This window comes from Oncorhynchus tshawytscha, linkage group LG07 (genome assembly GCF_018296145.1).
Source record: "Oncorhynchus tshawytscha isolate Ot180627B linkage group LG07, Otsh_v2.0, whole genome shotgun sequence".
Classification (NCBI taxonomy): domain Eukaryota; kingdom Metazoa; phylum Chordata; class Actinopteri; order Salmoniformes; family Salmonidae; genus Oncorhynchus; species Oncorhynchus tshawytscha.
Window position 1 is genome coordinate 43,867,034 of NC_056435.1, and position 27,777 is coordinate 43,894,810.

The following is a 27,777-nucleotide window of genomic DNA, read 5'->3' on the forward strand; positions in this document are numbered from 1 at the left end:
TACTAATTAGTTTCTACCAAATTGTCTGAGAATAATTTCCTACAGAGGTCTAAAGTTCAGTAAAATTCAAGTGCTCGGAAAACCAACAGCAACTCATGACTATACAGTATTCAGACATACTTTATTCAAGGATGGAAAAACAAGTAGATTCAGTTAAGTAACACTGCTCGGACTTCCAAAAAGCAACACCAGACATGTACTGTACTTTCTGTTTCTGGCACACATGAGACGAGACCATCTAAACAAAAGAAAGTGCCAAGGGGGGAATAATATGGAATCACATTGGGACAAATAAGCCATGTAGTGAAGTTAAGGACTTTACACATTTACAGAAATGACTAATTTAGAAAACAAATTGCCCATGGTATTGAACCATGTCATTCTAGTCTTGTGATTACAAACTGCAAAACAAAGGTGATCTCCAAAACGTGGTTAACATACACCTTAAAACAGACTCCGCATATGACGTTGCCATGAACAGAAAATATGCAAGGCAAGACTGCACTCCCCAAAAATGTAGGCACATGTGCGCTTCACGCTGCTACAACTTGATCAATGCTGGACCAAAACAGCAGAAATGTGTAGCCTCTCAAATCACCCAGTTGTTGCGAAAAACATCCCAATTTACTTCGTTTATCACTGACTACCCTCACACATGATTTAACAAATCAATTGAAAAGATAACCCACCATGGCAAGGGGTACTTAGACTAGGAAAACCATCTTCATACTGCTCTGCTCCGTTCGGTGTTGACCATTTCTACCCTCATGCCAACCCCTCAAATTCTCCCCACAAAACCATACTTTTACACCCCCCGACCCAGGCTGGGTGGTGGGTCTACAGTGGGGATGTGGAGTATCCAGTGGCGGGTCCATCCTGTCCCATGACGTGGTGGAGGACCTGGTGGTCCCAGCCCACAGTGGTCAGTGTGTCAGAACTGCCAGGGGCCCAGCAGACACCCCGAACAAAGTCCTGGTGCCTCTTGTCTCTCAACCTGGAGTGGAGCAGTAGAGCCACATGTTTAAGAGACTGGGTACAAATACATAATTTTCACAATTTTATTTCATAGCTTGAGTTAACAAGCCAAAAGGATGAACTAGGGAGCAATTGTAAACAGGCCATACATCGACACTTACGTTTCCTTAAGCTCAGAGTTCATCACAGCAACAGTGCAGTCATCACTGATTGAGGCAAGCAAGGGGGCACTGTGTTGGAAGGTAAGAGATCATTGTGTTAGTTTAGTCTGACAAACCATTGACTGCTGTAGATGTGCGAGTTGGTGTTTACCTGTGTGATGAGAAGGCTAGGCCAGAGACCCTGCGGCTGTGGGTGCTCTGTGTCTGGCCAGGCTCTGTTCCCTGAAAGTCCTTCAGTGTCACTCGTCCCAGCTCGTCACCTAAATCAACACAAACGCCATTCTCAACAAACATATCATTAAAGCCGGGCAGATCAATCATTGAAAACAATGTGCTTGGACCACTATGCATCATGGGAAATGTAGCACTGGTCCTTACCGTAGGCGATTGTGGTCCTGTGGTGGGGATGCCAGGCTACTGATGTAGGACAACAGCTGGGCTCTACGTCTGAGACAATATAAAATCTCCAAAGTCAGCTGGGAAATCACCAACATGCACTGGACAACATGGTTGGGCACACCTGACCATGTACATGTTTTGGATTTCCACACTTTACATGTATTGCATGTGCACTTTGAACACAACAAATGTGTAATTGGTGTGCTGTAGATGTCTAGATACTTTTGAAGTGGATATTTACAAAACACAGAATTGTCCCAACACACAATTATTGAAATTACTAGGGTCACTGGTAAAGTTTTATACATTAGGAAAATTAAACCACATTTTCCAAATAACCCTGTTTTTCAACATGTTGTTCTAAGTTCCTACTGCAGTGACCCACCCTGCATTTATCAGAATTCATAAGATTGGGTTACTCAAGGATATACACTTCGACAACAGAATCCAAGGCTACCTAAAAACCACGAACCACTGACAAGCCAAGATAAATTGTCACTGTCAATCCATTGGCAACAGAAGACTATGCATCTCGGCCCCGTGAAAATCCTGCTGCCTAGCTGACTGCAGTTCAGAGTGGTTCTATTCACCTAATCTAGAGGCTGGTTTGGTGGGTTTCCTCCTGTCCCAAAGCAACAAACGACCATCCTGGGGGAAAGGGAATGGAGAGAGACATCAATGAGAGGAGACCGTGCATTAACAAGTTCATACAAGAACAATGTTCTCCTTTCAGTAAGTTACAACCTACTGTCTCTAGCTTCATATTTCATAGCACACAATAGAAAAGCCATATTCCAAACTGAACCGATTAAAACAGACAACCCTCTAATTAGTATTGGCTCTTACCTGGCCACATGAGAGGAAGAGGGAGTCATTGGATGGATTGCAGGACACACAAGTGACTGGCTTCGAGTGAGCTGTGGAACAGGTGACCGATCCAGTTAAATAGACAAGCTATAGAAACATGAGAAACTGCCACTGACATGTTCACCATAGTGCAGCTCAAAATACAGAGATGAGGTATGGTTTCCTTACCATTATATGTGGTGACCACTTCACCCTGAATAAGGTCCCAGACTTTGATTCTGCAGCAGGCAGAAAAGAGAAAGAACTGAGCAAGACTTAGGGCTATGACAGCTTTAAAATGAATGCAAACCAAGCTACAACACTCCCATTACCTGCAGCTGTCAAAAGAGACTCACAGCCAGGCCAGTTACACTGAGGGCCTAGGTCTGTCATGCCAGTAATCCAAAATGTGCATGAGACCAGAGTATGTGAGCGGAGTTGAGCGGTCTGAAATCCCTCTCATCACTCAAGGAGCGTTGCTTGCACACCGCTCAGGCGCTCCACCTTTCCAACTCTCGCTCACAGGAAAACAAACTGCTGCCCCAAATTCGCTCCATTCATTAAAATCACAATTGAACCAACACCATTTTACTTGGACATACCATTTGGTTTTGAAGTATAGAACCCAAACCATATGATTCATGAAAAGTATTTTCATTATTTCAAGGCTATAGCCTACAAAGGAATAAATTGTGAAGCATTTGAGTGTGACACAATAGGCTGGTAGGGACAAAGTTGTCAGCATTTAAACATTTTGTTGAATTAAATCATTAGTCTATAAACAGCACATAGGCTGTGACTAATTCATATTTCTTTTTAAGTCAAACTAAAAAAAGTCTCATTTTTAGAAACACGAGTTTGGCCAGTCTGGGGCTTCAGGCTCACGTGATGGTGACTGGAGAGCCGGCCAGCACCGGAGAAAAGACTCCACACTTGCAGAGCCACTGGGGACACTAAACACCCTTTTAGCCACTGTTGCCAGGCAAGTTTCATTGTTCTATAGGTAGCCCTAAAATGTTTTTTAGGCAAAATTACCCAATCAAAACAGAAAAGGTCTTTGAAAGTGGGAATATGCCAGGCCTATTGGGCCAAAATCAATTATAGCCTATTGTTTGCATACATGACCTTTTCTGCCTAGAAAACCAGCATCTGAGTCGCCTCTTCACTGTTGACGTTGAGATGAGACGGGTGTTTTGCAGGTACTATTTAATGAAGCTGCCAGTTGAGGACTTGAGGCATCTGTTTCTCAAACTAGACATCAAGATGACGTAGCAGTGCAGACATGGTTTGTTGTCCTCTTGTTTACTTTTTGTGTGTGTGTGTGTGTGTTATATATATATATATATATATATCAATTTATTATTCAATCTCTTCCATTTTTAAATTAAATATACCTTCCGGTAATCCGCCTCAATCATTGTGACTTGAATCCGCATTTTTTTTAGACCCTATAGCCAAAACATTCATCAAAAAGTAGCCAGCTATTCCCACAACGAAATTCCCACAACTACAGTACCTCTTTCGCCATCTGGCCGGTCCCTTAGTCGACACAGCGCCCCGCCGTACCACCACGACTGGTCCGAAGACGTAATTACATCAGCTGAGCCTTCAACCGGCCTTTGCTGGATGACGGAGCAGACGCTTCTACTTACTTGCAGACTGCTAACTTTAAACACTGTCTCCCGCGTGCTAGCGTAGTAACTACCTAGCGGCTTCCCTGTTTCATCTATTGCTGTAGACTGGAGCCTATGATCACTTGGCTACATAGCTGATGCCTGCTGGACTGTTCATTTATCACGGTACTCCACTTTGTTCATCGCCATTTTACCTGTTGTGGTTGACTTAGCTGATTAGCTGTTGTCTTACCCATTGTTGACTTAGCTCGCTCTCCCAATCAACACGTGATTGCTTTATGCCTCGCTTTATGTCTCAAATGTCAATATGCCTTGTATACTGTTTAGGATAATTGTCATTGTTTTAGTTTACTGTGGAGCCCCTAGTCTCACTGTACATGCCTTAGATACCTTCTTTGTCCCACCTCCTACACATGCGGTAACCTCACCCAGTATAAACAGCATGTCCAGAGATGCAACCTCTTAACACTCAGTGCCTCCACTGCACCCGCACCCCACCATACTTGTCTGCACATAATGCCCTGAATCTATACTACCACACCCAGATATCTGCTTCTTTTATTCTCTGACCCCAACGCACCAGACGACCAGTTTTGCTAGCCTTTAGCCATACCCTCATCCGACTCCTCCTCTGGTGATGTGGAGGCTAACCCAGGCCCTGCGTGTCCCCAGGCACTCACTTGTTGACTTCTGTATTCGAAAAAGCCTTGGTTTCATGCATGTTAACATCAAAAGCCTCCTCCCTAGGTTTGTTTTACTCATTGCTTTAGCACACTCCGCCAACCCCGATGTCCTTGCCGTGTCTGAATCCTGAATCCACCAAAAATTCTGGGACTTCCATATCCAACTACAACATTTTGCCAAAGGGGGAGGAGTTGCAATCTACTGCAGAGATAGCTTGCAAAGTTCTGTCATACTTTCCAGGTCTATGCCCAAACAGGTCGAGCTTCTAATTTAAAAAATGAATCTCTCAAGAAATAAGTCTCTCACTGTTGCCGCATGTTATAGACCCCCCTCAGCTCCCAGCTGTGCCCTGGACACCATATGTGAATTGATTGCTCCCCATCCATTTTCAGAGTTCATTCTGTTAGGTGACCTAAACTGGGATATGCTTAACACCCCAGCAGTCCTACAATCTAAGCTAGATGCCCTCAATCTCACAAATTATCAAGGAAACCACCAGGTACAACCCTAAATCCGTAAACACAGGCACCCTCAGAAATTATCCTGACCAACTTGCCCTCCAAATACACATCTGCTGTTTTCAATCAGGAGCTCAGCGATCACTGCCTCATCGCCTGCATCCGTAATGAGTCCGTGGTCAAACGACCACCCCTCATCACGGTCAAATGCTCCCTAAAACACTTCTGCGAGCAGGGCTTTCTAATCGACCTGGCCCAGGTATCTTGGAAGAACATCGAGGATGCCTGGTCGTTCTTTAAAAGTAATTTCCTCACCATCTTAGATAAGCATGCCCCGTACAAAAATTGCAGAACTAAGAACAGATATAGCCCTTGGTTCACTCCAGACCTGACTGCCCTTGACCAGCACAAAAACATCCTGTGGCGGACTGCAATCGCATCGAATAGTCCCCTCGATATGCAACTGTTCAGGGAGGTTAGGAAAGCAAAGGCTAGCTTTTTCAAACAGAAATGTACAACCTGTAGCTCTAACACCAAAAAGTTTTGGGACACTAAAGTCCATAGAGAACAAGAGCACCTCCTCCCAGCTGCCCACTGCACTGAGGCTACCACCGATAAATCCATGATAATCGAAAACTTCAACAAGCATTTCTCAACGGCTGGCCATGCCTTCCTCCTGGCTACTCCAACCTCGGCCAACAGCCCCCCCCCCCAGCTACTCGCCCAAGCCTCCCCAGCTTCTCCTTTACCCAAATCCAGATACCAGATGTTCTGAAAGAGCTGCAAAACCTGGACACGTACAAATCAGCTGGGCTTGACAATCTGGACCCTCTATTTCCACCGCCATTGTCGCAACCCCTATTACCAGCCTTTTCAACCGCTCTTTCATATCATCTGAGATCCCCAAGGATTGGAAAGCTGCCGCGGTCATCCCCCTGTTCAAAGGGGGAGACACCCTGGACCCAAACTGTTACAGACCTATATCTATCCTGCCCTGCCTATCTAAGGTCTTCAAAAGCCAAGTCAACAAACAGGTCACTGACCATCTCAAATCCCACCGTATCAATCAAACAGGCAAAATGTCAGTAGAGAGAGTGGGGGTCGCAATTCAAATGGCTCATATGTGGCAGGGTCTACAGACAATCACAGATTACAAAGGGAAAACCAGCTACGTCGGACACCGACGTCTTGCTCCAGGACAAGCTAAACACCGCCGCCCGCTTTGAGGACATATTGCAACCGACACGGCCCACTCCCAAGGACTGCTCTGGTTCTCCATGGCCGGCGTGTGTAAGACATTTAAACATGCTAACCCTCGCAAGGCTGCCGGCCCATGCGGCATCCTCAGAGCATGCACTTTCAATCTCGCTGTCCCCACATGCTTCAAGATGTCCACCATTGCTTTCTTGTGTACAGGAACAAAGGTAACTGAACTAAATGACTATTGCGCCGTAGCACTCACTTGTCATCATGAAGTGCTTTGAGAGGCTAGTTAAGAATCATATCACCTCTACCTTACATCTTAGACCCACTTCAATTTGCATACCGCCCCAATAGATCCAGACGATGCAATCGCTGTCGCACTGAACACTGCCCTATCCCATCTGGACAAGAGGAATACCCATGTAAGAATGCTGTTCATTGACTTTAGCTCAGCCTTCAACAGCATAGTACCCTCCAAGCTCATCATTAAGCTCAGGGCCCTGGGTCTGAACCCCGCCCTGTGCAACTGGGTCATGGACTTCCTGACGGGCCACCCCCAGGCGGTCAAAGTAGGATACAACACCACTTCGCTGATCCTCAACAAAGGGGCCCCCACAAGGGTGTGTGCACAGCCCTCTCCTGTACTCCCTGTTCACCCATGACTGTGGCCACACATGCCTCCAACGCAATCATCAAGTTTGCAGATGACAATAGTTATATGCGTTATTACCTACAATGATGAGAGCCTACATGAAGGAGGTGAGGGCCCTGGGAGAGTAGTGCCAGTTAAATAACCTCTCACTCAACATCAACAAAACAAAGGAGCTGAATGTGGACTTCAGGAAACAGCAGAGAGAGCAGGCCCATATCCACCGTCAGGACCACATTGGAGAAGGTGAAAAGCTTCAAGTTCCTCAGCGTACACATCGACAATCTGAAATGGTCCACCCACACACAGAGTGTGGTGAAGGCGCAACAGTGTCTCTTCAACCTCAGGAGGCTGAAGAAATTTGTCTTGGCCACTAAGAACCACAAACTCTTACAGATGCACAATTGAGAGCATCCTGTCGGGCTGCCGCAATCGCAGGACTCTCCAGAGGGTGGTGCAGTCTGCACAACGCATCACCAGGGGGGACACTGCTTGCCCGCCAGTACACCTACAGCACCTGATGTCATAGAAAGGCCAAAAGGATCATCAAGGACATCAACCACTGATCCTCGGCTTGTTCACCCCACTACCACCTAGAAGGTGAGGTCAGTACAGCTGCATCAAAGCTGGGACGAGAGACTGAAAAACAGCTATCGCAAGGCCAGCAGACTTAAATAGTCATCACTAGACAGCTACCACCCAGTTACTCAACCCTGCACCTTATATTATAGGCTGCTGCCCTATATACATAGACATGGAATCACTGGTCACTTTAACCTCTCTAGGATAGGGGGCAGCATTTGGAATTTTGGATGAAAAGCATGCCCAAATTCAACTGCCTGCTACTCATCCCCAGAAGATAAGATATGCATATTATTAGTATAATTTGATTTTAAAAATACCTTAAGCTGTATTACAAAACTAGTTTGAAATGTTTTGGCAAAGTTTACAGGTAACTTTTGAGATATTTTGTAGTCACTCTGCGCAAGTTGGAACCGGTGTTTTTCTGGATCAAAAGCGCCAAATAAATGGACATTTTGGATATATATGGACGGAATTATTTGGACAAAAGGGCCATTTGTGATGTTTATGGGACATATTGGAGTGCCAAAAGAAGAAGCTCGTCAAAGGTTTATTTCTGCGTTTTGTGTCGCGCCTGCAGGGTTGAAATGTTCTCTTGTTTATGGAGGTACTATCCTCAGATAATAGCATTGTTTGCTTTCGCCTTTAAGAAATCTGACATGTTGGGTAGATTCACAACACGTGTAGCTTTAATTTGGTATCTTACATGCGCGATTTCATGATAGTTAGATTTTTATAGGAATTGATTTGAATTTGGCGCTCTGCATTTCCTCTGGCTTTTGGCCAAGTGGGGCGCTACCGTCCCACATATCCCAGAGAGGTTACTAAATGTTTACAAACTGCTTTACTAATTTCAAAATATATATACTGCATTATATTCTACTGTAGTTTAGTCAGTGCCACTCCGACATTGCTTGTCCTAATATTTATATACATTTTACTATAGATGTGTGTATTGTTATAAATTGTTATGATATTACTGCATTGTTGGAACTAGGAACAAGTATTTCGCTACACCCGCAATAACCTCTGCTAAATATACATATGTGACCATTCAAATTTGATTTAATAGTTGGACACCATCACTGCACTGCCTCTTGCGCTTGGTCCTCATCTTTGTAACTCACCTTGATTTTGCACCCATGATGTTGTTACCAGTTTCTTTATGAAAATACTAAGTGAACTCCATGTTAATAGCTAAAGCAAGGGGGTACCGCAGCACACAAATGCATGCTTGGCCAGGAAAGCCCTGAGCTTGTGAAGTGAGCGCTTACTGGATTGAAATTACAAGTGGGCGAGAAGGCCAACGCTCCAGCCTTTGGGAATATCGCATAACGCCTCAGTCAAATTGGTCACACTCTGCTCCTCGCACACATACTCTGAATGAGAAACACAAATTGAGACTGCCCCCTACTGACCGGTTGTCCATACTGCCGCTGATGGCATGGCTTGACCCAGCAGGGCTCACGCTGGTAACGATGTGATCATGCTCGAGTTTGGCGAACCGTTTCTCCAGCAGACTCTCATCCTCTGATAGCTCCCACAGCTCAACAGCACCTACAACACCAGTCAAACCACATTGCATCCACACTTTTGTATAGCTCGCAAATAATCTAGATGACATCGGCCTGAATTAAATGTAATCATTGTACTTTTAACTATATTTCCCTCACTTTAGACCAGCCTTATTTACAGCAGAATATGATATGCATTTAGTAATGATTACTGTCATTCCTACTTACCAGAGTCAGATGCAACTAGGACACCCCTCTCTGAAACCCACTTTGCCTCTGTGATGCCTGCCTCTGTCTGGACACCAGCCTTACAGAAGCCCTCTTTGGGAGACTGCTTGGGATCACAGTAGACCCAGATGGATCCCTGCCAGCACCTGCCTGTCAGACTGGAGGCCCCCAACAACAGGGTGCCATCTATGGGAAGAAAATAGAAAAATGTCAATAGTTGAATCATATGGTGTCTTGTGCCTGTGCTGAAGTGCCATAGGATAGGGTGGCAGGTTATTTAGCATAGCTAGCAAACTATAATTGTTAGATTATGTCCAACGTTAGCTAGCTAGCTTGCAATATGATAACGTTAGAGGAACTAGTAACGCACCATTGAAGCGCTATGAGATTGTTATGAAAAGCACTATATAAATATCAATTATTATTCTCTTCGAAATTACAAGTTAGCTGTAGCTTGCTAGCTACAGTAGCTTGCTAAAGTGTGGTACAGTAAATTTTACCATAGAACAAACATGACTTTACTGTGTTTTTGCTGTTAATGATGTAAGTTCGATAGGTTATGACTTGGGTCACTTTATTTTGCGATAACAACGTGCTGTGCCGGTAGTTAGCTAGCCCTTTCTAATAGTTAGCTTCCAGACACATGGCTATCACACAAGGCTGCATCAAACACCAGCTGTGTGACTTTGCTTACCTCCCCTGTACTGCGCCGACTCCAAATGCTTCTCCATACACGCGGGGGCATTTGGGGGTATGTTCCATCCGTTTTCCTTTATCATATTGGCATTTACTGTACTTTTCATCCAGGCAACTCTGATTCACTCAAGCTAGTGTTTGCGATACAAATAATTATTTATACGATAAATGTACTAACTTAGCTAGCTATTCGAGAAACCACGGACTAAGAAACTACTTGATTTACGTTTCCGTTCTAGTACTGCATCGTGCACGGCAGAAATGAATGAACTTTCAAACAGCCAAAGAACTCCATCGTGTACGTTCCCCAATTATCTTCAATGGGCCGCGCGATGCATTCTGGGCGATTCTGGACAAAGAACACTCCCTCAAGAAGTCGATAGCTCAAAAACCCAACATTAGCATGAAGTACAACATAACAGTTATTTTCAGAGATGTGAGATAATTAACTTGTTCTCTATAGTATCGTATAGCTTTCAACTCGTGACATACCGTACTTCAAGGAAATAGTCTGGTTTCTCGACTCATACCCTGACTTTTACTAAGAAGGGATTGCGTGACAATTTGCTAGTTTAGCAACCGCGTGACGCAACATGACCTCAAGTGGTCGACAGTCTGCTGGGCAGAGCATACGTCTCTCCCATTCATTTCCAGCTCGGATTCTTATCCCATCCTTTTATACCTTTTAATGGGGTGATTGTAGTCGAATCGAGTGTTTTCTAATACTGACATAGTGAGATTGTAGACGCCTACATGCACCACAGATTATCCATCATATTTACCAGATACTTTAGTGGCCGCTCTAGCAATGAGAAGAAAAGTCTTAAAATGGAAGACAGTCGGAAGGAGGCAAGAACAAGTGGGACCATTCTAGCCAATGAGAAGGTGTGTGGACAAAAGGCACAACTCAGCTGTAAAGTGCTTTTTTTTCTCCAAAGCTGCCGGGATGTCACGTGTTCTACTTTACATCAGTACACTTGTAACAACCGAAGCATTACGAAACTTCTATTCGATCAAATATTCCATTCCATTTCATGTTAACCAAATTCGAAACTAATTGACTGCTATACTCCTCGCTCGGTGACCGAAAAAAATACAAAACTCCACCTGCTGGAGAAGAGCGATTTGGGGCGCAGTTACACCGTCATGGCTAGGATTGATCTTGCTTTTTTTTTTTGGTTAAGGTTAGGAAAATAGTTAGGATTAGCTAAAATCCCCCAAAATTAAAATTGCCGTTATTTGGACAATTTTTAAAAATTCATTTTAGCCAGGGTTGTACAATATTTGTATAACTAACCCAAGATAGACGTTTCCAATGGGAGCAAATTAATCATAGTTGGCAGAATAAGCAAGGAGGTGGGCAGAGGTTAGGATGAGCTAATGACATCCTATTGGCACGTTCTATAATTTATTTGCACATTTCCGTTGGGGAACGCTTACTTCTGAAGTGCACGTGTGCAACAACTAAATTAGCCCTTGCACTCCTAAACTTTTCCAGTCTTTACAGATTCTAGTTTTGGTATACAGAAAACTATGGAGATCAAAAGTTTAATCGATGAGAAAATGTGCAGAATGTCGGCCAAAATCCATCTCGCTTCTCGCACTGCCAGCCACTGTGCTTCCCTCATCATCATATTTGGTAGTGAGTGGAAACACCAAACGGATGCTTCACATTTATATATCAGGTGAACATTCTGTGGGGTTATCCCTCTCACTTCTCCTCTTCCTCTGTTTATACAACTAAGGTACAAGGGCTGCAGTCCAAGCACTTTATTTGAATCTCCTCAGCCCTTACACTAGCCACTTTCGGGGAATCCCTGTTGTAACCAGATGCAGTTTGATTGCCATCTTAAGTGCCAGTCCAATTCACTACCTTGGCCCCCGATTTCATTTGAGGGAGTGAGTGAAGAACTTTGATCACTTGTGGGGTTGATATGACCTACAATTCAATGCAAACTGTCGTCACGTGTTATTCTATTTTATGTTTGACATTTATTTACGCAACTGAGTTAAATTCTTATTTACAATGACAGCCTACCCCGGCCAAACGCTTCCCTAACCCAGACGACACTGGGCCAATTGTTCGCTGCCCTATGGTACTCACAATCACAGCCAGTTGTGTTACAGCCCAGAATTGAACCAGGGTCTGCAGTGACACCTCTAGCACTGCGATTCAGTGCCTTAGACCGCTGCACCACTCAGGAAACCTTCTCCTACTCTGGTGGCCACGAAGTGTCAAATTTAAATCAACATTTCGGCATGTCTGTCAAAATTATGACGCTAGCTTGCTTAAAAATATACAGTACCAGTCAAAAGATTGAACACACCTACTCATTCAAGGGTTATTTATTAATTTGTACTATTTTCTACATTTTAGAATACTAGTGAAGACATCAACTATGAAACAACACATATGGAATCATGTAGTAACCAAAAATGGTGTTCAACACTTCAAAGTATATTTTATGTTTGAGATTCAAAGTAACCACCCTTTGCCTTGATGACAGCTTTGCACAGTCTTGGCATTCTCTCAACCAGCTTCATGAGGTAGTCACCTGGAATGCTTTTCCAACAATCTTGAAGGAGTTCCCACATATGCTGAGCAATTGTTGGCTGCTTTTCCTTCACCATCTCAATTGGGTTGAGGTCAGGGGGATGCAGAACTCCATCACCCCCCTTCTTGGTCAAATAGCCCTTCCACAGCCTGGAGGTGTGTTTTGGGTCATTGTCCTGTTGAAAAACAAATGATAGTAGGACTAAGTGCAAAACAGATGGGATGGTGTATCGTTGCAGAATGCTGTGGTAGCCATGCTGGTTAAGTGTGCCTTGAATTCTAAATATATCACAGTGTCACCAGCAAAACACCCCCACATCCATGCTTCACGGTGGGAATTAAACATTTCAAGATCATCCATTCACCTACTCTGCGTCTCACAAAGACACGGCGGTTGGAACCAAAAATGAAACATTTGGACTCATCAGACCAAAAGACAGATTTCCACCGGGGTCTAATGTCCATTGCTTGTGTTTCTTGGCCCAAGCAAGTCTTCTTCTTATTGGTGACCTTTAGATGTGATTTCTTTGCAGCAATTCGACCATGAAGGCCTGATTCACGCAGGCTCCTCTGAACAGTTGATGTTGAGATGTGTCTGTTACTTAAACTCTGTGAAGCATTTATTTGGGCTGCAATCTGAGGTGCAGTTCATTGACGATTTCTTAGGCTGGTAACTAATGAACTTATCCTCTGCAGCAGAGGAAACTCTGGGTCTTCCCTTCCTGTGGCGGTCCTCATGAGAGCCAGTTTCATCATACCGCTTGAAGAAACTTTCAAAGTTCGTGAGAATTTTCTGGATTGACTGACCTTCATGATGATGGACTGTCGTTTCTCTTTGCTTATTTGAGCTGTTCTTGCTATAATATGGACTTGGTCTTTTACCAAATAGGGCTATCTTCTGTATACCACCCCTACCTTGTCACAACACCACTGATTGTCTCAGACGCATTAAGGAAAGAAATTCCACCAATTAACTTAAGGCACACCTGTTAATTGAAATGGATTCCAGGTGACTACCTCATGAAGCTGGTTGAGAGAATGTCAAGAGTGTGCAAAGCAAAGGCAAATGGTGGCTATTTGAAGAATCTCAAATATATTTTGATTTGTTTAACACTTTTTTGGTTACTACATGATTCCATATGTGTTGTCATAGTTGATGTCTTCACTATTATTCTACAATGTAGAAAATAGCCAAATAAAGAAAAACTCTGGAATGAGTAGGTGTGTCCAAACTTTTGACTGGTACTGTGTGTGTGTGTGTGTGTGTGTGTGTATCGATAGATGAAATTGATTTCCGTTGGCAAATTGGCTTAGTCTCGTAGCGAGGAGCCTATCAAACATGTTTTTTGGAATTTTGAAATGTATTGGTATAAATGTCCAAACTAGCCAGTTATGACTGTAGCTAGCTAGCTACCTGACTGGAGTGGTAGCTAGTTACGTTAGCTTGCTAGGGACTTAATAGCTGTAGGTTGGTTGTTTTTAAGCTCAATTTCAAGATTTCCAACCAAGGACGTTGCATCTCCGATCATCACTCTCCCTCGCTTGGGCAAGGGACATTTAAGGTACACTCGGATGTGACGATGTAAAACGTAATTCAAGAGCTGAGGGTTTGGGGCCGAGGGATGTCTACTTTGAGTTTGGACTGTTGCCAAGGTTTACATATACTGCACTTTTGAAACAGAAACCCAATAGTGAACTGCATACTTCCACTTCCTGGCTCCACACAGCTGGAGGTTTTGGTTGTCACAGCCACAAAGTCAAAATAGCTTTTTGGTCTTAATTTAAAAAGGTTAGGCATAAGGTTAGCAGTGTGGTTATAGTTAGGTTTAAGGCTCAGTGAGGTCAAACATGATTTCACTGTGTGTGTATACACACACACACACACACACACACACACACACACACACACACACACACACACGTTGGAAATTGTAATATCTTTTTCACAATATAATGCCCTTTTAGCGTAAGAGCTGTTTGAAAAGGCCGCCTGAAATTTCAGCCGGTTGTGGTGGGATGGCGTTTTGGCACCAGGAGGTAAATTAGTTTCGACCAATAAGGAGTTCCAAACATCTCTGCCAATAACAGCTAGTTTTCAGTTTTCCTATCCCCACAAAGACCACTCCCTGACAGTCTTAGCTAAATTCTTGCTTGCGAAATTGCTCTTTGCTAAGGTATTTTTGTTTCTGCTTGACCATTTTAATTGAAAAACAATCACAATAAGGTACTTAATTGTTCCTCCCAAATGATTTGATATCAAGATAAAAACAGCTGCATTTGACCTTTTAAAATCATATTTTAAGAAATAATAGAAATAGGCGGGTTTAGCCATAATTAAGACTTTGTGGCTGTGACTAGTGATGCCACTACATTGGGACTGTTTTATGGTAGTTTTAAAATTTTATTATTTTTGATCTGTGGATTTGAACAAAATGGAAAATATACAATGTTTCATTTTTCAGTAAAAGTCATTGAGCAAAATCTGAAAGACAAACAGTGTAATATGAGGGCACTAACATGTTCTCAAATCAAACCATCTGTTGCAGATTTCATGTTATCACAAATGATAATCTGAGGGTGATAAGAGAAGCCTATTTAGTCAAATTCAACATTGATATAGCAATCTGGCTACTGAACGTACACTGAATCCAGGTAAGACTCAAATTTTCAGAGTGTTTGTTAAAACACTAACTTGGCTGCTCTTCACCAATGTATTGTTGGCACACATTTGTAGTACATTCTTGTCTTTCGTTCACTTTTACCTTAGATCATCCAATTAACAGTTCATGCAGAATTTGTTTTCAGTAACTCTAAATCCCCATCATAAAGAACCCAAGCAGACTGGTGTAAGCCCCATCTTCACCTGGTTAGGCTTCAGTGGTCCCCAACTGTGAAGCCTGTAGACTCTGAAGCTGTTGGATCTTAATATTCATCACCTCAATTACAGCTAGAAGACAGAACAAAAAACACAGATAGGAAGGGATGAGCAAAATAAAATACAAGTTATATTGCATTTAAGTGAAATACTTGTATTACAAATATGACAAACGTTTGTATTTGTGTGTGTTACCTTGTTTCATTCCATGTTTCTCCTGCAGAGCCGGTTGAACCTTCTCTATCTGCTTGGTGAGGAACTCTATTTTGCGCTTGAAAAACTCTTTTGTGCCATCAACATTCTGCAGAGATATTTCAAATGAGGCTTACAAACTCATATTATACAGACAGATTTCCAAATAATTGTACTAACAAGCAAATAAATGTATATGGAACAGCAGAGTTTAACAAAATATAGTCAAATGACTCCTGGGTTCTCTGAACAAAACAAAAAGTTTAAAAAACAAGTGAAACTTGTAGGAACGATCTTTCAGAATGGGTCTTGTTTTCCTTTTTCCATTGCTACAGTGTGCCTTCATGAACACAACCCTGATAAATGCAAAGGATTGGGTCATGTCAGCGTACACGAAATTAGAAGATATTATTGCTCCAGCTGGGCAAGGTTAAAATAAAAAAAATCTATTTGGTACTGGAAAACAGATTACTTACCTAAAGTGAACTTATGCGTCAACTGTACAATGAAAGGTATTAGCAATTTGTTATCAATTACTTTTCTGCCCACCTTTTCAACGTAGTATCCTGTCCCCACATCCACTAAGACATGTTCCACGTCATTAAGTGTTCCAGGGATGTACATCTAATAGCAAGTGATGTTAAAAAGGACAACAGAAAACTTCCAACTACACTATTAAGAAATGCATACTGAAGATATTGTAGCGAACTCAGGTCCAGTGACTGTCAAGCCAACACCTTAACCGTTACGCCAAGAGTTCCGAAACGCTTGACGAGGTATTATAGTTGGGTTAAGGTCGCTACACTACCCCCTTTCTTACGAGAGATTATGTCCCCACTATTCTCTATACTAAGTCCTTCACTTATACACACTTCTGAACCTTTTGACGAGGTCGTTAGGTATTGGGTTAAGGTTGCTACAATATAAAATGGCAGAGAAGGTGCTGTGGACTCATTTTCATGTTTTAAATACTGTATTTAACAATGCACCTTCAATCAATCTCAAATTAGAGTAATCAAGTGTGTTGAATGTGAGAAAAATGAGTTTGCTTGTAGTTTGAAAACTAAGAGGCTTTCAGTAGGCAAGTACAAAAAAAATACATATATAGGCATCTCCGATCATTAACATAAGGATACAGAGCTTGTGAGCGGCACCAGCAATTCTTTTCCTAAAAGAAAAAGGTCAAATGTAAATTATCAATTGAAGTGTCATACTTACAAACACCAATGTGGGGTGAGATCTTCATAAAATATCATTTCAATCAATTTATTTCAGTATCTGTAAAAGCTTCCATACAAAAAAAAAACTGAACAAAACATAGGATGCATTAACAGTGTAGTTCGAGCAGCTCACCTGCATTGTTTTTGTTGAGGACACTCAAACTGTCCTTAGCTTCTACATATTTCATCTGGACAACTTTGAGCTGACCTATAGAGGAGGTCAAAAACTCTGCCTCCTGCAAAAAAATTAAAGAAAGAATCAGGTGATGTAACTTAGACGGATACCAGACACATTAGCTGCAGTATTTTCATTCATGAGGTAAAGAACTAAGTTTACCTGGCCCAAATATATTGCATTGATTGCTTATATCAATATTGGCCTGAAATAAAGGAGCAACATTATTATAGTCTACTGACATTTACTTTATGTTCGTAATTGTATTTTGTTATTGTTGATGCAGTGTCGAGAAGTAACCTACAAATAACAAGCATTTTGTTGGACGATGTACAGTATAACATGCGTTTTCCGTACATACGACTAATAAAACTTGAAAATGGAGAAGCTAGCTACATGAGATCATGTAAGAAATACACTGAGCATGATTGGACACTAGATAGCATTCAAAAATATCTTAGCATTTAGCTACGAAATTGTAGCTTTACTTGACTAATCGCGCTCTAGCGACTCCTTGTGGCGGGCCAGGCGCCCGCAGGCTTCGGTCATCAGTTGAAAAGTGTTTCCTCCAACACATTGGTGCAGCTGGCTTCCGGATAAGCGGGCAGGTGTTAAGAAGCGCGGTTTGGCGGGTCATGTTTTGGAGGACACATGACTCGACCTTCGCCTCTCCCGTTGGGTAGTTGCAGCGATGAGACAAGGGGGGGAGTGGGAAAAATACTAATATATATATACAGTGGGGAGAACAAGTATTTGATATTTTGCCGATTTCCCTACTTACAAAGCATGTAGAGGTCTGTAATTTGTATCATAGGTACACTTCAACTATGGGAGATGGAATCTAAAACAAAAATCCAGAAAATCACATTGTATGATTTTTAAGTAATTAATGGATCTTGGCCAATAATTTCACATGCTGGAATAGACAACAGGTGGAAATTATAGGCAATTAGCAATACACCCCCAATAAAGGAGTGGTTCTGCAGGTGGTGACTACAGACAACTTCTCAGTTCCTATCCTTCCTGGCTGATGTTTTGGTCACTTTTGAATGCTGGCGGTGCTTTCACTCAAGTGGTAGCATGAGACGGAGTCTACAACCCACACAAGTGGCTCAGGTAGTGCAGCTCATCCAGGATGGCACATCAATGTGAGCTGTGGCAAGAAGGTTTGCTGTGTCTGTCAGCATAGTGTCCCGAGCATGGAGGCGCTACCAGGAGACAGGCCAGTACATCAGGAGACGTGGAGGAGGCCGTAGGAGGGCAACAACCCAGCAGCAGGACTGCTACCTCCGCCTTTGTGCAAGGAGGAGCAGGAGGAGCACTGCCAGAGCCCTGCAAAATGACCTCCAGCAGGCCACAAGTGTGCATGTGTCTGCTCAAACGGTCAGAAACAGACTCCATGAGGGTGGTATGAGGGCCCGACGTCCACAGGTGGGGGTTGTGCTTACAGCCCAACACCGTGCAGGACTTTTGGCATTTGCCAGAGAACACCAAGATTGGCAAATTCGCCACTGGCGCCCTGTCCTCTTCACAGATGAAAGCAGGTTCACACCGAGCACATGTGACAGTCTGGAGACACCGTGGAGAACGTTCTGCTGCCTGCAACATCCTCCAGCATGACCGGTGTGGCGGTGGGTCAGTCATGGTGTGGGGTGGCATTTCTTTGGGGGGCCGCACAGCCCTCCATGTGCTCGCCAAAGGTAGCCTGACTGCCATTAGGTACCGAGATGAGATCCTCAGACCCCTTGTGAGACCATATGCTGGTGCGGTTGGCCCTGGGTTCCTCCTAATGCAAGACAATGCTAGACCTCATGTGGCTGGAGTGTGTCAGCAGTTCCTGCAAGAGGAAGGCAGTGCTCCTCCTCTCAGGCTGCTCTCAGGCTTTTGGAGCCGACAGAGATGGCCGCCTCGCTTCGCGTTCCTAGGAAACTATGCAGTTTTTTTTTTTTTACGTGTTATTTCTTACATTAGTACCCCAGGTCATCTTAGGTTTCATTACATACAGTCGAGAAGAACTACTGAATATAAGATCAGCGTCAACTCACCATCAGTACGATCAAGAATATGTTTTTCGTGACGCGGATCCTGTGTTCTGCCTTACAAATAGGACAACGGAGTGGATTCCATGCAGCGACCCAAAAAAACGACTCCGAAAAAGAGGGAAACGAGGCGGTCTTCTGGTCAGACTCCGGAGACGGGCACACCGTGCACCACTCCCTAGCATTCTTCTTGCCAATGTCCAGTCTCTTGACAACAAGGTTGATGAAATCCGAGCAAGGGTAGCATTCCAGAGGGACATCAGAGACTGTAACGTTCTATGCTTCACGGAAACATGGCTCACTGGAGTGACGCTATCCGAGGCGGTGCAGCCAACGGGTTTCTCCACGCATCGCGCCGACAGAAACAAACATCTTTCTGGTAAGAAGAGGGGCGGGGGCGTATGCCTTATGACTAAAGTGACATGGTGTGATGAAAGAAACATACAGGAACTCAAATCCTTCTGTTCACCTGATTTAGAATTCCTCACAATCAAATGTAGACCGCATTATCTACCAAGAGAATTCTCTTCGATTATAATCACAGCCGTATATACCCCCCCCCCAAGCAGACACATCGATGGCTCTGAACGAACTTTATTTAACTCTCTGCAAACTGGAAACAATTTATCCGGAGGCTGCATTCATTGTAGCTGGGGATTTTAACAAGGCTAATCTGAAAACAAGACTCCCTAAATTTGATCAGCATATCGATTGCGCAACCAGGGGTGGAAAGACCTTGGATCATTGTTACTCTAACTTCCGCGACGCATATAAGGCCCTGCCCCGCCCCCCTTTCGGAAAAGCTGACCACAACTCCATTTTGTTGATCCCTGCCTACAGACAGAAACTAAAACAAGAAGCTCCCACGCTGAGGTCTGTTCAACGCTGGTCTGACCAAGCTGACTCCACACTCCAAGACTGCTTCCATCACGTGGACTGGGAGATGTTTCGTATTGCGTCAGACAACAACATTGACGAATACGCTGATTCGGTGTGAGAGTTCATTAGAACGTGCGTTGAAGATGTCGTTCCCATAGCAACGATTAAAACATTCCCTAACCAGAAACCTTGGATTGATGGCAGCATTCGTGTGAAACTGAAAGCTCGAACCACTGCTTTTAATCAGGGCAAGGTGTCTGGTGACAAGACTGAATACAAACAGTGCAGCTATTCCCTCCGCAAGGCTATTAAACAAGCTAAGCGTCAGTACAGAGACAAAGTAGAATCTCAATTCAACGGCTCAGACACAAGAGGCATGTGGCAGGGTCTACAGTCAATCACGGACTACATGAAGAAATCCAGCCCAGTCACGGACCAGGATGTCTTGCTCCCAGGCAGACTAAATAACTTTTTGCCTGCTTTGAGGACAATACAGTGCCACTGACACGGCCTGCAATGAAAACATGCGGTCTCTCCTTCACTGCAGCCGAGGTGAGTAAGACATTTAAACGTGTTAACCCTCGCAAGGCTGCAGGCCCAGACGGCATCCCCAGCCGCGCCCTCAGAGCATGCGCAGACCAGCTGGCCGGTGTGTTTACGGACATATTCAATCAATCCCTATACCAGTCTGCTGTTCCCACATGCTTCAAGAGGGCCACCATTGTTCCTGTTCCCAAGAAAGCTAAGGTAACTGAGCTAAACGACTACCGCCCCGTAGCACTCACATCCGTCATCATGAAGTGCTTTGAGAGACTAGTCAAGAACCATATCACCTCCACCCTACCTGACACCCTAGACCCACTCCAATTTGCTTACCGCCCAAATAGGTCCACAGACGATGTAATCTCAACCACACTGCACACTGCCCTAACCCATCTGGACAAGAGGAATACCTATGTGAGAATGCTGTTCATCGACTACAGCTCGGCATTCAACACCATAGTACCCTCCAAGCTCGTCATCAAGCTCGAGACCCTGGGTCTCGACCCCGCCCTGTGCAACTGGGTACTGGACTTCCTGACGGGCCGCCCCCAGGTGGTGAGGGTAGGCAACAACATCTCCTCCCCGCTGATCCTCAACACTGGGGCCCCACAAGGGTGCGTTCTGAGCCCTCTCCTGTACTCCCTGTTCACCCACGACTGCGTGGCCACGCACACCTCCAACTCAATCATCAAGTTTGCGGACGACACAACAGTGGTAGGCTTGATTACCAACAACGACGAGACGGCCTACAGGGAGGAGGTGAGGGCCCTCGGAGTGTGGTGTCAGGAAAACAACCTCACACTCAACGTCAACAAAACTAAGGAGATGATTGTGGACTTCAGGAAACAGCAGAGGGAACACCCCCCTATCCACATCGATGGAACAGTAGTGGAGAGGGTAGCAAGTTTTAAGTTCCTCGGCATACACATCACAGACAAACTGAATTGGTCCACTCACACAGACAGGATCGTGAAGAAGGCGCAGCAGCGCCTCTTCAACCTCAGAAGAGGCTGTCACCAAAAGCACTCACAAACTTCTACAGATGAATCGAGAGCATCCTGGCGGGCTGTATCACCGCCCCACTGCTCCGCCCTCAACCGTAAGGCTCTCCAGAGGGTAGTGAGGTCTGCACAACGCATCACCGGGGGCAAACTACCTGCCCTCCAGGACACCTACACCACCCGATGTTACAGGAAGGCCATAAAGATCATCAAGGACATCAACCACCCGAGCCACTGCCTGTTCACCCCGCTATCATCCAGAAGGCGAGGTCAGTACAGATGCATCAAAGCTGAGACCGAGAGACTGAAAAACAGCTTCTATCTCAAGGCCATCAGACTGTTAAACAGCCACCACTAACATTGAGTGGCTGCTGCCAACACACTGACACTGACACTGACTCAACTCCAGCCACTTTAATAATGGGAATTGATGGGAAATGTAAATATATCACTAGCCACTTTAAACAATGCTACCTTATATAATGTTTACATACCCTACATTATTCATCTCATATGCATACGTATATACTGTACTCTATATCATCGACTGCATCCTTATGTAATACATGTATCACTAGCCACTTTAACTATGCCACTTTGTTTACATACTCATCTCATATGTATATACTGTACTCGATATCAGCTACTGTATCTTGCCTATGCTGCTCTGTACCATCACTCATTCATATATCCTTATGTACATATTCTTTATCCCCTTACACTGTGTATAAGACAGTAGTTTTGGAATTGTTAGTTAGATTACTTGTTGGTTATTACTGCATTGTCGGAACTAGAAGCACAAGCATTTCGCTACACTCGCATTAACATCTGCTAACCATGTGTATGTGACAAATAAAATTTGATTTGATTTGATGCTATGGACTGGCCCGCCCGTTCCCCAGACCTGAATCCAATTGAGCACATCTGGGACATCATGTCTCGCTCCATCCACCAACGTCACGTTGCACCAGACTGTCCAGGAATTGGTGGATGCTTTAGTCCAGGTCTGGGAGGAGATCCCTCAGGAGACCATCCGCAAGGTCATACAGGCACGTGGAGGCCACACACACTACTGAGCCTCGTTTTGACTTGTTTTAAGGACATTACATCAAAGTTGGATCAGCCTGTAGTGTGGTTGTCCACTTTAATTTTGAGTGTGACTCCAAATCCAGACCTCCATGTGTTGATCAATTTGATTTCCATTGATAATTTGTGTGATTTTGTTGTCAGCACATTCAACTGTGTAAAGAAAAAAAGTATTTAATAAAAATATTTCATTCATTCAGATCTAGGATGTGTTATTTTAGTATTCCCTTTATTATTTTGAGCAGTGTATATATGCGTACTAGTCAAAAGTTTGGACACCAACTCATTCAAGGGTTTTTTATTTATTTTTAGTATTTTCTACATTGTAGAATAATAGTGAAGACATCAAAACTATGAAAAAACATGGAATCATGTAGTAACCAAAAATAAAGGTACATACTTCAAAGTAGCCACCCTTTGCCTTGATGACAGTTTTGCACACACTTGGCATTCTCTCCACCAGCATCATGAGTCATTTGGAATGTATTTCAATTAACATGTGTGCCTTGTTAAAAGTTAATTTGTGGAATTTCTTTCCTTAATGTGTTTCAAGCCAATCAGTTGTGTTGTGACAAGGAAGGGGGGTATACAGAAGATAGCCCTATTTGGTAAAAGACCAAGTCCATATCTTGGCAAGAACATAAGCAAAGAAACAACAGTCCATCATTACTTTAAGACATGGAGGTTAATAAGGAAAATTTCAAGAACTTTGAAAGTGCAGTCGTAAAAACCATCAAGCGCTATGAAGAAACTGGCTCTCATGAAAGGAAGTCCCAGAGTTACGTCTGCTGCAGAGGATAAGTTCATTAGAGTAACCAGCCTCACAAATTGCAGCCCAAATAAATGCTTCACAGAGTTCAAGGAACAGATACATCTCAACATCAACTGTCCAGAGGAGACTGTGTGAATTAGGCCTTCGTGGTCGAATTGCTGCAAAGAACCACTACTGAAGGACACCAATAAGAAGAAGAGACTTGTTTGGGCCAAGAAACACAAGCAATGGACATTAGACCAGTGGAAATCTGTCCTTTGGTCAAGAGTCCAAATTTGAGATTTTTGGTTGCGACCTGTCTTTGTGAGACGCCGTGTTGGTGAATGGATGATCTCTGCATGTGTATTTCCCACTGTAAAGAATGGAGGAAGTGTTATGGTGTGGGGGGGCTCTGCTGGTGACACTGTCTGTGATTTATTTAGAATTCATGGCACACTTAACCAGCATGGCTACCACAACATTTTGCAGTGAAACACCATCCCATCTGGTTTGGGCTTAGTGGGACTATCATTTGTTTTTCAACAGGACAATGACCAAAAACACCTCCAGGCTGTGTAAGGGCTATTTGACCAAGGAGGAGAGTGATGGAGTGCTGCATCAGATGACCTGGCCTCCACAATCACCCAACCGCAACCAATTTAAAAAAAAAAAGTTATTTATTTCACTTCTATTTAGCCAGGTAGGGAAGTTGAGAACAAGTTCTCATTTACAACTGCGACCTGGCCAAGAATAAAGCAAAGCAGTACGACACATACTACAACAGAGTTACACATGGAATAAACAAAACATACAGTCAATAATACATCTATATACAGTGTGTGCAAATGAGGTAAGAAAAGGGAGGTAAGGCAATAAATAGGCCATGGTGGCGAAGTAATTACGATATACCAATTAGACACTAGAATGATTGATGTGCAGAAGATGAATGTGCAAGTAGAGATACAGGGGTGCAAAGGAGCAAGATAAATAAATAAATACAGTATGGGGATGAGGTAGTTGGTTGGGCAATTTACAGATGGGCTTTGTACAGGTGCAGTGATCTGTGAGCTGCTCAGACAGCTGGTGCTTAAAGCTAGTAAGGGCGATATAAGTCTCCAGCTTCAGTGATTTTTGCAATTCATTCCAGTCATTGGCAGCAGAGAACTGGAAGGAAAGGCAGCCAAAGGAGGAATTGGCTTTGGGGGTGACTAGAGAGATATACCTGCTGGAGCACATGCTACGGGTGGGTGCTGCTATGGTGACCAGTGAGCTGAGATAAGGCGGGGCCTTACCTATCAGAGACTTGTAGATGACCTGAAGCCAGTGGGTTTGGCGACGAATATGAAGCGAGGGCCAGCCAACGAGCGCGTACAGGTCGCAGTGGTGGGTAGTATATGGGGCTTTGGTGACAAAGCGGATGGCACTGTGATAGACTGCATCAAATTTGTTGAGTAGAGTGTTGGGGGCTATTTTGTAAATGACATCGCCAAAGTCGAGGATCGGTAGGATGGTCAGTTTTACCAGAGTATGTTTGGCAGCATGAGTGAAGGATGCTTTGTTGCGAAATAGGAAGCCGATTCTAGATTTAATTTTGGATTGGAGATGCTTAATGTGAGTCTGGAAGGAGAGTTTACAGTCTAACCAGACACCTAGGTACAGAATGGTGTCGTCTACGTAGAGGTGGATCAAGGAATCACCAGCAGCAAGAGCGACATCATTGATGTATACAGAGAAGAGAGTTGCCCCGAGAATAGAAGCCTGTGGCACCCCCATAGAGACTGCCAGAGGTCCAGACAACAGGCCCTCCGATTTGACACACTGAACTCTGTCAGAGAAGTAGTTGGTGAACCAGGTGAGGCAGTCATTGGAGAAACCAAGGCTGTTTAGTCTGCCGATAAGAATGTGGTGATTGACAGAGTCGAAAGCCTTGGCCAGGTCGATGAAAACGACTGCACAGTACTGTCTTTTATCAATGGCAGTTATGATAACATTTAGGACCTTGAGAGTGGCTGAGGTGCACCCATGACCAGCTCTGAAACCAAATTGCATATCGGAGAAGGTACGGTGGGATTCGAAATGGTCGGTAATCTGTTTGTTTGTTAACTTGGCTTTCGAAGACTTTAGAAAGGCAGGGTAGGATAGATATAGGTCTGTAGCAGTTTGGGTCTAGAGTGTCTCCCCCTTTGAACAGGGGGATGACCGCGGCAGCTTTCCAATCTTTGGGAATCTCAGACGATACGAAAGTGAGGTTGAACAGGCTAGTGATAGGGGTTGCAACAATTTCGGAAGATAATCTTAGAAAGAGAGGGTCCAAATTGTCTCGCCCGGCTGATTTGTAGGGGTCCAGATTTTGCTGCTCTTTCAGAACATCAGCTATCTGGATTTGGGTGAACGAGAAATGGTAGGGGCTTGGGCGGGTTGCTGTGGAGGGTGCTGGGCAGTTGACCGGGGTAAGGGTAGCCAGGTGGAAAGCATGGCCAGCCGTAGAGAAATGCTTCTTGAAATTCTCAGTTATAGTGGATTTATCGGTGGTGACAGTGTTTCCTAGCCTCAGTGCAGTGGGCAGCTGGGAGGAGGTGCTATTATTCTCCATGGACTTTAGTGTCCCAGAACTTTGAGTTTGTACTACAGGATGCAAATTTCTGTTTGAAAAAGCTAGCTTTAGCTTTCCTAACGGTCTGTGTATATTGGTTCCTAACTTACTAAAAAGTTGCATATCACGGGGGCTATTCGATGCTAATGCAGAAAGCCACAGGATGTTTTTGTGCTGGTCAAGGGCAGACAAGTCTGGAGTGAACCAAGGGCTATATCTATTCCTGTTTTTTTAATGGAGCATGCTTATTTAAGATGGTGAGGAAGGCACTTTAAAAAAATAACCAGGCATCCTCTACTGATGGGATGAGGTCAATGTCATTCCAGGATACCCTGGCCAGGTTGATTAGAAAGGCCGGTTCACTGAAGTGTTTTAGGGAGCGTTTGACACTGATGAGGGGTGGTCGTTTCACCGCAGACCATTACGGATGCAGGCAAGGATCGCTGAGATATTGGTTGAAAACAGCAGAGGTGTATTTGTAGGGCGAGTTAGTTAGGATGATATCTATGAGGGTGCCCGTGTTTACAGATTTGGGGTTGTACCTGGTAAATTCATTGATAATTTGTGCGAGATTGAGGGCATCAATCTTAGATTGAGATGGTTTGGGATGAGTTGGACCACAGAGTGGAGGAAAAGCAGCCAAACAAGTGCTCCGCATATGTGAGTACTCCTTCAAGACTTTTGGTTGGAGAGAATGTCAAGCGTGTGCAAATATGTCATCAAGGCAAAGGGTGGCTATTTGAAGAATCTAAAATCTAAAATATATTTTGATTTGGTTAACACTTTTTTGGTTACCACATGATTCCATGTGTTATTTCATAGTGTTGATGTCTTCACTATTATTCTACAATGTAGAAAATAGTCCAAATAAAGAAAAACACTTGATTGAGTAGGTGTTCTAAAACTTGACAGGTAGTGTATATCTACATTCTGAACAGGATTATCTATTTTGGATGCAATGTTAATGGAATTCATGGGGAGAGAAAGACTATGGCAGAGTGCTCCCGTGCGCACTGATTTAAAGCAACAATATTCGCCCTGCGTAGCATCGAATGAGCCGCAATATCATGCTTAAGTGTCAAAGTCGATATCCACGTTTATAATCACAGGGTCATTAGTTATTTATGGGCGTTCAATTTATTTTACAGTACAAGCGAAGGGTCACGTGAACTAGCAATTTAGAGGTTAGTTGGTTTGTTAACTACAGTGGTTGGCTACTGCCACCAAGTTGTTGTTTTATCAGATAGCCTGTTCCAGTTTGCAGAATGCATACAGGTATTTGAAATATAAACTAGCGCGTGAAAAAGGGAATCCGGACGCATGACCTGTTCGGAATTCCATGATTAGAACTCCATTATCAGAATACAAAAGCTGCATAAACTGCCAAGTGTAGACACTGCCTCGCAATCATAATTACATTCCAAACCCAAAACAGCTCGGTGTAAACAAGCGCAGTGGTAGGATCTGAATCTTCTGCCAACCGGTAATGTAATTAGTTAACGTTAGTTACTCAGATGGCATGACTAGCTAATCAGCTGGGCTGGCACAAGCAAACAGTAGAAAATAATGGCCCCAGAATGACTTCAACCGAGATTCAAGATCCCTCTGTTACCTGCTCAAATTGAGTCTTTAGTCCCTCCAATTGAGGAAGGGAAAGCTCTGTCAGATTTACCGCCATGTTGAAAATGTGAGACAAAACAGATTGACCCTTCTGACTAACGTATTTCCAGTTTGAGAAAACGCCCTTTTCATTGCGAAGGTGCAGAAGTATAGTGATATACTGACCCCTACTGAGGGATATTCCTTTCTACACCAAAGTGCAAGGAATGTTTGGCAAATA

The 27,777-nt window shown here is 43.8% G+C and overlaps 2 protein-coding genes across 2 annotated transcripts; both read right to left on the reverse strand.

Annotated features, from left to right (window-relative positions):
• Positions 1–102: 102 nt before the first annotated feature.
• LOC112254589 (methylosome protein 50) lies at positions 103–10,851 on the reverse strand. Its single transcript, XM_024427300.2, has 10 exons — positions 10,028–10,851; positions 9,334–9,519; positions 9,010–9,148; positions 2,571–2,620; positions 2,382–2,452; positions 2,126–2,183; positions 1,515–1,583; positions 1,288–1,396; positions 1,137–1,205; positions 103–994 (listed from the first exon to the last, which is right to left on the reverse strand). Exons 1-10 carry the CDS (start codon positions 10,134–10,136, stop codon positions 838–840), a joined length of 1,017 nt encoding a protein of 338 aa, XP_024283068.1. The 5' UTR covers positions 10,137–10,851; the 3' UTR covers positions 103–837.
• A 4,112-nt stretch (positions 10,852–14,963) lies between these two features.
• Positions 14,964–27,677, reverse strand: LOC112254590 (prefoldin subunit 5). Its single transcript, XM_024427301.2, has 6 exons — positions 27,550–27,677; positions 17,004–17,106; positions 16,787–16,818; positions 16,200–16,274; positions 15,654–15,759; positions 14,964–15,530 (listed from the first exon to the last, which is right to left on the reverse strand). Exons 1-6 carry the CDS (start codon positions 27,613–27,615, stop codon positions 15,451–15,453), a joined length of 462 nt encoding a protein of 153 aa, XP_024283069.1. The 5' UTR covers positions 27,616–27,677; the 3' UTR covers positions 14,964–15,450.
• Positions 27,678–27,777: the final 100 nt, after the last annotated feature.

Excerpts from the sequence above, each read along its gene's own strand:
- LOC112254589 (XM_024427300.2), bottom strand. The coding sequence starts at position 10,136 with ATGAAAAGTACAGTAAATGCCAATATGATAAAGGAAAACGGATGGAAC. Across the intron at positions 9,520-10,027 it reads GTCGGCGCAGTACAGGGGAG|ATGGCACCCTGTTGTTGGGG; the intron begins GTAAGCAAAGTC and ends TTCTTCCCATAG. Across the intron at positions 2,621-9,009 it reads AGCGGCAGTATGGACAACCG|AATCAAAGTCTGGGACCTTA; the intron begins GTCAGTAGGGGG and ends TGCCTGCTGCAG.
- LOC112254590 (XM_024427301.2), bottom strand. The coding sequence starts at position 27,615 with ATGGCGGTAAATCTGACAGAGCTTTCCCTTCCTCAATTGGAGGGACTA. Across the intron at positions 16,819-17,003 it reads CCTCAACAAAAACAATGCAG|GAAAAGAATTGCTGGTGCCG; the intron begins GTGAGCTGCTCG and ends TTTTTCTTTTAG. Across the intron at positions 15,531-15,653 it reads GAAACATGGAATGAAACAAG|CTGTAATTGAGGTGATGAAT; the intron begins GTAACACACACA and ends TCTGTCTTCTAG.